Genomic DNA, 10,332 nt, shown 5'->3' with positions numbered 1-10,332 from the left:
AAGAGCGGGAAGTGCAAGTTCCTCCTCAGATGGCCCACGGCGCCCCCGCACCAGTCCTCGAACACGTGCAGGTTCACCTGCCCCTTGTACTGGGGGTGGGAGGAGGGCTTACCTTCTGCACAGCTGCCCCCGGCCCTCCCCAAGGCCGAGCCGCTGAGCAGAGCTCACCTCCTCCCGCCACGAGGGCGCCTGACGGGTGAGGTTGAGCGGCAGTGGCCTTCCAGGCCCCCCGGGAAACAGCGCGTCTGGGTCCCGACCTTCGGGCTACGGGAGAGAAAGGGCACCAGGGTCAAATCTGAGAAATGTGAGGGAGGAAGCAGCCCCACAACCACACGCGCACACCGGGCTCAGACAGCACGTGACACAGCCTGCCACACACGCGGTTCACTTCACAGAGGTCCCTTACACGTGCAGCCACGAAGCCCTGACTCCAGCACGCCCCGGCCATGCACACCCACCCGAGCAGACCCTTGGCCACCCCACGTGCACCAGATGCGTCCACCCAGGCTGGGGCCACGCTCCGTGGTGGAGCAGTGTGCCGCTGTGTCCTCTGTGCACACGGCCTACAGGTCCTGAGGCCACCGGCACAGGAGTGGCCTTGGGTCTCGTGTGTGCTGTGGTGTTCTTCCCCGCAGCCCCGCTCACCACCCGCTCCTCCTCATGGCTCTCGCTGGAGTCCTCTGCCCTCTGTGTGGACAGTGCAGCCCGGATGCCCCGGCCATCTGTCACACCGCTCAGCTTCTCACCATCTGTGGGCGGCACATGAGGCGGGGCTGGGGTCCAGGCTCTCCAAGGCCACAGCCCCTGCTGCTGGGGTCAGCTGGAGGCAGGATGGCCTGTGGTGTCTCCACTGAAGCCCTCCCTCCCCACATCTGCCCCTTCATGCTACCCGATGCCCCACCCTACAGCTGGAAGTGCTCTCGGCTGGGCCCTTCTCCCACATCCCACCTCCGTGGGGACAGCCCCTGCCTGAGTCCCCCACCTGGCTTTTCGCAGCCCCCACTGGCATGAGGGAGCAGTTATGTGTGTGCACATGCTAGCACATATGCATGCACACACACCCGTGGGGCTGTTGTCATCAGTGACTCTGCCTCCAGGAAGGCCCCCAGGATTGCTCTGTGCCCTCAGCACTTTTCCTGTGTGCTGGAGTGTTTGGTGTCTGACTCCTTTACCAGAACTGAGAGCCAAGGATTAGTGCTGGAGTTTGTCGTCAGGTGAGTTGGCACTGTGGTCTTGAGACTATGCCAGCCCCAGCCCATGGCACATGTGCCACCTGCTGCCCCTGAGGCCAGGGCTCAGGACCAAAGGAGCCCTGGTACCCACCTGGGCAGAGGAGGGATTGGCACTCTGGTCCAGCTTCCAGAGGACATGGGGCCAAGGCGGCCCCGAAGGGAGACTGCCCCCTGGGGATCCCTTCTGTGGACATCTCTAGAGCTTGGCACCCCTCTAACTCCCCACGCCTGGGGCAGACCACCTCCACGCCCCTGCCTCCCTCAGCTTCCCAGACCTCCTCCCTATGCTGTGGGCCTGGGGTTCCATACTCTGGGATCTGAGCCTCCGAAGGCGAGGCTTCACTGTGAGCCACGTCTGCCTCCCCTGGTGCTCCCATCCAGGGACCCCCAGTCCAGGAACCCCTCTCCTCCAGGGCCAAGCCTGGGCTTCAAAGTCTATGCCCGTCCCTCGATCCAGACCCCAGGAGCTAGATCCTCGGACTGACACAGTTGGCTTGGGCCCTTTCTCTGGGGGAGGGGGCTGCCTGTGGTCTTGTGCCTGTGAGACTCCGGTGGTGCCTGCCCACTTGCTTCTCCCCCCCCAGTCACTGTCATCTGTCCAGCTGGGAGGTGAGCCTCTAAGAGGCACCCGGCCAAATCCCCACAGCCTGACCCTGATGCTCCCTGCCCACAGAGGTAACTCTGTGGGTACTGGGAACCTTCCACAGTGGGGCCCCAGGCCAGGATGCCATCACTGTCCTGCAGGGGCTGAGCCCCAGCACAGCAAGATCCACACGGGCCTCCTGCCTCCTGGCTGCCAGCACCTCTGCCTGCACAGGCTGCTGGACCCCGGGAAGGTAGCCTTTCTGGTGGGAGTGAACACAGTCCCGACAGGACAGTCAGAAAGGCCTCAGACATGTCCAGCTGCTCAGCTTCCCACAAGCCCTGCCCTGGTGGGAGCCCAGGTAGCGGGACAGGAGGCAGGGCTGCAGCCCTGGGGGCGAGAGCCCCGGCTGGGTCTGCTCCTGGCAGGAGCTGCTTGAGGGTTTGATTTTCCATAACCTTGAACAGCTCCTGCCCACCCAGGAGCAGCAAGGACAGCTTCCTCGCTGGTCCAGCTGAGAGCAGAGGAGGCCTCAGAAGTGGGGTTCCCACACCGCCCCCTCGCGGTTGCCGAGTTAGGCTCCCCAGCTGCCCAGGAAGTCAGGCTAGGGAGGACTGTGGTTGCTCAGAAAACCACAAGGCAGCTGAGCAGGAGGCTGGTCATGTCTGTGTCACTGGGTCACGCTCCAGGGTCCTGCCTTATTTGATGGTAGCTGGGGGGCCTCTATGAGGGACTGAACAGTGCTGGGGGCCCCTAGAGGGTGTGGAAGCTGTGAGATGCGTGGACTCTGGGGGTGGGGTGGGGCAAGCCTCTGACCCCTGGCCTGGGGTGTCTGTGGTGCCAGCTGTGGGACTGAACAGGGAACTCTGGACCCCTTGGTGGAGTGGCCCAGGACTTCATGGGTCAGGGTCATGGTTCTGAGTTTTTGGGAAGCAAGATTCTCACCACCCATCCTAAGGACACCTCGCTTCCTTGAGAAGGGCCAGGAACAGCTTGGCTGGTACCGTCCCTGCCCTGAGGTGCTTCCTTCTCTCTCTCATCACCGCCCCTCCGGCCCCCCCACCCCCGCACTCTGCTCCTCCTCTTCCAAGTGTGTGTCAAAAGTCACCACCTCCAAGAGGCCCTCTGGGATCCCGCTAGCTAAAGTAGCAGGACTCCTCCCCAACTCTTCCCCACATCGCTCACCAGGACCTGATTTGTGGGTTCACTGTCTGTCCCCACTGGAGCGTGAGCTCGAGAAGACTGGGAGAGTTCACTCCAGGCAGTTCGGAGCTCCCCAGGCTGGATCCCTATCCCCATGCCTCACCCCGCCTCAACACACAAGCGTGTCAGTCCCTGATCACAGGTTTACCTAGGGCACCTCCTTCAGGAAGCGTTCCAACTGCAAGGGTCAGCTCCCTCCCGCCATCCCCCTCTCTCTCCGTCCTGAGGTTGGGTCTCTGCCCCTCCCCAGCAGATGCGAAAACCGAGGCTCTGCTAAGCAGGCACGTGTCGGAGGCGCAGCCAGACTTGGCCTCTCGGAAATCCCAGCATTTAGGGCCGGTAGCAGAGATCTCCCCAGGAGCCCACCGTTAACCCCATCACTCACTACCCGCTTCAGGACAGACCCCGGCGTCCGCCGGGGTTCGGGGACGCTCCCCAAGAGGGTCGCGCACGTCACTGCTGACGTCATCGGCGTTCTGGCCGGGCTGAGCCGAACCGCGCCCCCTGCCCCAATGTCGCCGAGCTGGGAAGGGCGGACGGGGTCTCGGGGCGGGTCTAACCCACGCCGAGGCCTGGGCGCGATGAGAGGGCCCGGGACCCGCGCTGCTCGCGACCCTCACCGCCCCCCGCCCCCAGGGCGCGCGCCCCCTCCCGTACCTCGCCCGTAGCCCAGCCGCTGGCGCAGCGCGCGGCCCTGGCGCACCAGGCTCAGGTGCACGTACGTGAGCCACGCGGCGCAGGTGAGCAGCAGCAGCAAAAGCAGCAGCTTGATCTGCTTGCGGATCTTCTTCACCGGGAACCACGGCATCGCGGCCGTCTCCGCCCCGGGCCGCGCTCAGCGGCGCCGCCGCGGCCCCCCGCTCCAGCGCGCCCCGCGCCGCGTCCCCCGGCCCTGCATGGCCCTTTGTCCGCCGCCCGCGGCCCCAGGGTGCGGCCGCGGCCCCGGGCTGCCCTTGGCCGAGGGCACGGGGTGGGCGGCGGAGCGGCTGCCGGCGGTGTCCCCGCCCGGCCCCGCCCGGCCGCTCGGGCTCCAAGCTCCTGGGGGCCTCGGCGGGACGGAGCAGCATCCACGCTGCGGTGCTACCCACCGTGAAACGGGTCCGGCCGCCGCGCCGCGCGAGCCAATCCGGGCCCGGCAAGCCTGCGGGGAGCCAATCCACGGCGCGGGGGGCGGGGCCGGCGTGTTAGGGTGTGCCCGCCGCTGGTCTCCACGCAACGCGCGCGCATCCACCTGGGCGCGCCGGCCCGCGCAGCGCGGGGACGCGGGGTCCTGGGGGTGCGGAGGGCCCGGGATGCGGTGTATGAGGAGGTGTGAAGGACCGGGGACAGGGGTCAAGGGGCAGAGAATACAAGAGACAAGGAGCGGTGCATAGGACCGGGGGACATAGGGACCCGGGGTTACGGGGTGTAGTGATGGAGGCCGCGGGAGGAGCAGGCTATGGGTCGGGGAACAGTGGGGGCACGGAGAGCAAGGGTGTAGGGACGCGTGATAGGGAGACACTAGGAGCTTGGGGAACGTGAGGGGAAGGATGCGGGCAGCCTGGGCTTGCAGTTGGAGTAAGCCTCCTGCTAGCAATGCGGCCAGGAGGAATGGGGCTCAGACAACGTGGGAAGAAGAGAAAGGAAGTTTGGGGGAGAGACACAGCGGGGTAGGTGATGATGGTGGGTCGGGGGGCCGGGGCGCGTGGGTGCACAGGCTCCATGCAGGCAAGACTGAGGAGGGTCTCAAAAGCACCTGGCTTCACCCTGAGGGGCATGCGCAGCCACCAGAGGACTTAGCGTGGAGGGCCAGGGTCTGAGCTGGCTGCCAGGCGGACAGCGGCAGCAGAGCGGCGAGCTGGCGGCCTCCACTGAGGGCAGGGTGAAGATGGAGAGGAGGTGCCCCGGCTGTCTGGAAGCGGGCAGAAGGGAACCTAGCCCTCCCATTTCTGACCTGAGCCTGGGGTCCGAGGTGTGGCTCTTGCTGAGCTGGAGGTGGGAGTGGAGTGTGGGCCGATGCTGAACTTTGCCCACTTGGTTCCCACTCCTGCCTGGGCCACCGCCACCTCTGCCTGCCCTGTCGTCTCCTCCAGCCCTCCCTCTGCCCAGCTGCCCGGCTGACTCCTCTCTCTGTCCCTTCCTCCATCTGTTAAAGTTTTCCGTTATTGTGTAATGAGCCACCCAGCATCAGGGTTGTAAAGCAACTGTTAGTTAAGCTCCTGGAGTCTGTGGTTCGGGACTTTCGACGGGGCCCCGCAGGACAGCTCTCCTCTGCCCCAGGATGTCTTGGGCCTCAGGTGGGAAGATGTGACCAGCTGGGGGCGGCGACTCCGGTGGCCGGGCTGGACTCATCTGGAGACTTCTGCACCCTCGTGTCAGGGCCTTGGCAGGGATGGTTGGGCTTGGCCAGGATGATTAACCAGAGCACCAGGGTACGGCCCCTCCAGGGCAGTGGCCTCTGGGCTCCAGCAAACAGGGCAAAACCCCTGGAGAGTCACGGCATGCCAATTCTGCCACACGCTGTCATAGGCCACCCAGCCTTGAGAGGAGGGGTCGTGGACCCCACCTCATCTTGGCAAGATCATCCAGGAAGTTGCAGTCTTAACACTGCCACAGTATCCTTTTTTCCCTTTTATTTTGACCTCGGGGCATAGAATCAAGTTGGCCACTTTCCACCATTCTGTCGATCTGTCATCTGTCCTGGAGCAACACCTACATCTCTTCAAACCTTCCCCCACCCCATTCTTGTTCTTTCCCCTCCTCCAATCCACCTTCCATGTCCATGTTATCTGCACATTCATTAAGATATACATCACATCGTGTGTATTTTAAACATTATATCAATAGTTTTGTGCTGTAAATCTCATTGTGTCTCTCCAGACCTCATATATACAATGTATATCTCCATGTTGCCGTGTGTGCACTGCTTTCCCTCTGCCCCCTGATCCTCCACCATGTGCCCATTCAGCCAATAGATACCTGGGGTCCTTGTGAGCCAGAGACTGAAGGGGCACAGTAACTAACAAGGCAGATACGGTCCCTCCTTTCATGGAGTTTCTATTTTCCTAGGCAAAGGCACATGTGAACAAGCCATAGTTTCCAATGGTGATAAGTGCTGGGAAGACAATAAAGCGTGACGACGGCCTAGAGAGATGAGGGGGAGGGTTTCTTCTTCCTCTTTTTTTTTTTTTCAAATGTTGGGTTGTTTATTTTAATTTTATTTAATTAATTTATTTTGGCTGCGTTGGGTCTTCGTTGCTGCATGCGGGTTTTCTCTAGTTGCAGCGAGCGGGGGCTACTCTTCATTGCGGTGTGCGGGCTTCTCATTGCGGTGGCCTCTCTTGTTGCGGAGCACAGGCTCTAGGCACATGGGCTTCAGTAGTTGTGGCTTGCGGGCTCTAGAGCGCAGGCTCAGTAGTTGTGGCACTTGGGATTAGTTGCTCTGTGGCATGTGGGATCTTCCCAGACCAGGGATCAAACCCGTGTCCCCTGCATTGATTCTTAGCCACTGCACCACCAGGGAAGTCCAGGGGGAGGGTTTATTCTGCTAGAGTGATCACTAGAGGTTCACTGTTTTGGGAAGTGACATCTGATCTGAAACATAAACGAAATCTTTAGAAAGCAAGCATCAGAAAGTGGGTGCCAGGGACTTCCCTGGCGGTGCAGTGGTTAAGGCTCTGCGCTTCCAATGCAGGGGATGCAGGTTCAATCCCTGGTCAGGGAACTAAGATCCCACATGCCGCAGCAGCGCGGCCAAAATAAGTAAATAAATAAATATGTAGATTGTCTCTAAAAATGCGAAAAAAAAGGAGAAAGCTACTTGAACATTAAAAAAAAAGGAAAGTGTGTGCCAGGAGGAAAGTGTCAGGGACACTGCTGCCTGGGAGGCTCCAGAAGTTCTCTTTCGGCCTGCAGGCCGGCAGGTGGATGAAGGGCAGGGGGCAGAGAGTGAGTGAGAGGCAGGTCGCCTCTGCTGGATGCGGCTGCTCCGTCGGCGACCACGTGTGGCCACGACAGCCTTTTCAAAGAGTAGCAGCCACCACCCACTGCTGTGTCTCCAACTTCACACAAGTTCCTCTTTTGCCCAACTCTGACCCAAACCATACAGGGAAGGGGATCTTGGGAAACATATTCCCAGCTTAACAACAGAATCCCTAGCAGAGAGGCTCCTTGGCAACTCGGCATACACACACACTTCTACTATTTTTCTTTTTTTTTTGGCTGCTTTGGGTCTTTGTTGCTGTGCAGGGACTTTCTCTTGTTGCGGCAAGCAGGCGCTACTCTTCGTTGCGTTGCGCGGGCTTCTCATCGCGGTGGCTTCTCTTGTTGTGGAGCATGGGCTCTAGGCACGCGGGCTTCAGTAGTTGCAGCATGTGGGCTCATTAGTTGTGGCACGTGGGCCCTAGAGCACGTGGGCTTCAGTAGTTGCGGCATGTGAGCTCAGTAGCTGTGGCGCGCAGGCTTAGTTGTTCTGCGGCATGTGGGATCTTCCCGGACCAGGGATCAAACCCATGTTCCCTGCGTTGACAGGTGGATTCTTAACCACTGCGCCACCAGGGAAGCCCCACACACTTCTCCTTTAAACCATTCTTAACTTCCAAATAAAAACAAAGGCAAAATCATGCTTCTGCTTAATATGATGCAAGTATCCTGGCTAAAAAGAGGCTAATCTCTCCAGAAGAGACTGATGGACGTTTCACATCACTTTATCCATCTTTGGGTGGTACTGACTCTAACTGAATAATATGTTCTCTTTAAGAATGTTGAACACTTGAACACTCAGAGAGAGTGTGTGAGCATTAATAACGAACACTGGGATGTGAGGTCAACTATTGTTAACATACGTTAGACAGAAGGGGTGGGAGAGGAGCAGGGAGGAAGGAGGGCGGGTGGAGCTCAGACAGGTGTACCTCGCGTGAAGGTAAGGATGAGGTTCTCGTTACTTCGGCAGCCACGTGGCGGTAGCCGGCGCCTGCGTCCCCTGCGCACTCCACGTCCCTGTGTCCCCAGCCACCACCTCAGCTGCTCATGGCTCTTTGTCTGATGGAGTGACCCCAAGGGTCTATGCCTGTTTTGGGTGGTTCTAGTTTTCTGTTGGTGTTTACTCCAGGACCAAGGGGCACTCCGAGACACCCTGGAGTGTCTCCTGCCTTCCAGACATCGCCTGCTTACCCAGCTCTGTCATGAAAGCTCCGCCCCCCTCTATGACCGTCATCCCCGCCGGCCTAGCGCAGTGAGCTTCTGTCGATTCCCTGATGTGAAGAGCCCCCAGTGGCCAGGTGGCTGTCAGCTGCAGTCTGACATGCCCCCTGGTGGATGCGCTCTAGGGCTCGCCCGGGACTGAGGGGATTCTAGGATGTGGGACTTTCAGTTTTAAACCTAGGAAAGTCCTGGCAAACCAGGATAGCTAGTCACCGTAACACACCCCTCCCTTGGAATCTGAGACCACTGGACAAGCAGAGCCCGGAGTTGCAGGGATGGGAAGCAAACATTTCACTGGTGGACCCTTTGGGTTAGTAGGACACTGCCATTCCTACCTCTTGAGAGCTGGTCCCGTGGACCTTGGCTGTGCGAGACCCCGTAGGTTGCTGATTGAGAGCATTAACCCACCTCCATAGTCAAGTCTCACAAAGGCCATTCCACCCTCTGTCCACCGTTCTACCAGGCTGGCTGCTTCGGGGAGATGGGAACATGCAGGACCGGTGGACTCCATGAGCATGGGCCCACTGATGCAGTTCACTTGCTGCGAGGTGAGTGGCTGGTCGGGAGTCATGCCACGTGGACGATGGCGTAGGCGGATGCAGCTTTCTGCAAGCCCACGGGGAGCGGTTCTGGCAGAAGCACTGCAGGCAGGGAAGGTATATCCATACCCCGAGGAAGTGTCTATTCTCGGACGAACGAGGCGCTGCCCCCAAGCCACTGCCCCTGGGATGGAAGAGGGGCTAGTGCTGGTCTCTGCTTTTGGCAGTTGGGCTCTCGGCAGTGACAGCAGCCGGATAAGCCCTGGTGGGTGGAGGTCCAAGTTGTGACGCTGTGCAGAGCCTCCCTTCCCCCGCCTCGGCCACTTGGCTCATAAATCGTCTGGCCAAGGGTGAGAGGTGCCGGGGAAGGAGGCTGACGTGCCCTCAGAATGGGCCACCTTGTCCTCCTGATGGTAAGGCCCTCCTCGGCTGAGGGAGCTCTCGTGCGACACAAATTCTTTATACTTTGTTCACACCCAGAGAAGTCCGTCTGCGTACCTTTCCCCAGATGTCCTTGTCACCAGTTTTCCAATCACGTCCCTTCCTAGTGTCCGAACATCCAGCCAGCTGGAGAGCTAGTCACTGCCCGTCCCCAGGGTAGGTCTCCACCTCTTACCTCGTCCTGCAAGGCGGCATGAACAGCCAGGGCACTGCTTGTCCCTCTCTGAGGGCTCACCCTCATCTCTGTCTTGCAACCCCCTGACCGTCCACGTCTGGGCAAGGCCCGCAGCCCCGTCCGTAACCAGGCCTGAGTTCCTTCCTTCTCAGGCACCTGGTCATCGGGAAGCCCCACGAAGCCTTGCTGCAGCTTGAGAGGGTTGAGGCGATGCGACGGCTACCTGGTCATGCTCATTCGTGACTCTCATGTGACTTCCTTGGGCCTTCGGACCTGCTTGAGAGCAATCACATACACGTCACTTCCACTGACAGGGCACCGCTGTGCGCCCGGCCGTTCGGCTCGGGGGTCACACACCCGCCCATGACGGCAGCTCAGGTGGTATAATAACCGTGGCTCATGGCCGAGCGCTCGGTACCCAGGCGGTTATCTTCAGAACGTGGCAGAGCTTTGTGACACCGCGGGGCCGCACTCGGGCACCGCGGGCTCTGCTGGGTGGTGCGGCCCCTATGGCAGGGTGACCTGCTGCCGGACTGCCTCTTCTCTGAGCCTCTCAGCTCCAGGGTCGGAGTGGTACAGCCACAAGGGGTGAAAGTCGCCTCCCAGGAGCAAGACACGTCAGGCATCAGGCCTCTTTCTTCCTGGTCGAAGGGACTGGATGCAGCCACTTGCCTGTGACTTGGGAAGGGATGTCTAGATGTGTACTGGCCTGCTGGACCCCTAGGCATTTCAGATATGGCCTGAACTTTTTGTGGAGTTTACCTTCCACACTGGTGTATGTTTGTCCTACTGAGGGTAGTTGCTATGTTCTGCTCATCGAGTTCGAACAACATGGCATCACCCATGGAAGGACCAGTGTGGCAGCTGTGGGAGGGACCAGTGGGCCAGGTCCCCAGGGACTTGGTGTGACATGGGGTTGCTCTGTCTCTGAGGGAGGGCTGTGGAGGGGTGTTGCTGCCTCTTGAAAGCAAGCTCTTC

At 60.2% G+C, this 10,332-nt stretch overlaps 2 protein-coding genes across 2 annotated transcripts in view; both read right to left on the bottom strand.

Annotated features, from left to right (window-relative positions):
• B4GALNT4 (beta-1,4-N-acetyl-galactosaminyltransferase 4) overlaps positions 1-3,826 on the bottom strand; it is a 12,675-nt gene extending 8,849 nt beyond the window's left edge. The window contains exons 1-4 of the mRNA XM_007465987.1: positions 3,676-3,826; positions 646-749; positions 169-264; positions 1-89 (exon numbers count right to left, since the gene is read on the bottom strand). Of these exons, the coding sequence (XP_007466049.1) occupies positions 1-89; positions 169-264; positions 646-749; positions 3,676-3,826 (440 nt within the window). The remainder of the gene's footprint in view (positions 90-168; positions 265-645; positions 750-3,675) is intronic.
• Positions 3,827-3,853: 27 nt separating this feature from the next.
• The window catches only part of LOC103071518 (collagen alpha-1(III) chain-like), a 15,390-nt gene continuing 8,911 nt past the window's right edge, over positions 3,854-10,332 (bottom strand). The window contains exon 3 of the mRNA XM_007465986.1: positions 3,854-4,288. Coding sequence (XP_007466048.1) covers positions 3,854-4,288 — 435 coding nt within the window. The remainder of the gene's footprint in view (positions 4,289-10,332) is intronic.

This window comes from Lipotes vexillifer, unplaced genomic scaffold (genome assembly GCF_000442215.2).
Source record: "Lipotes vexillifer unplaced genomic scaffold, Lipotes_vexillifer_v1.1 scaffold1094, whole genome shotgun sequence".
NCBI lineage: Eukaryota > Metazoa > Chordata > Mammalia > Artiodactyla > Lipotidae > Lipotes > Lipotes vexillifer.
This window is presented reverse-complemented; position numbering and strand designations above follow the sequence as displayed.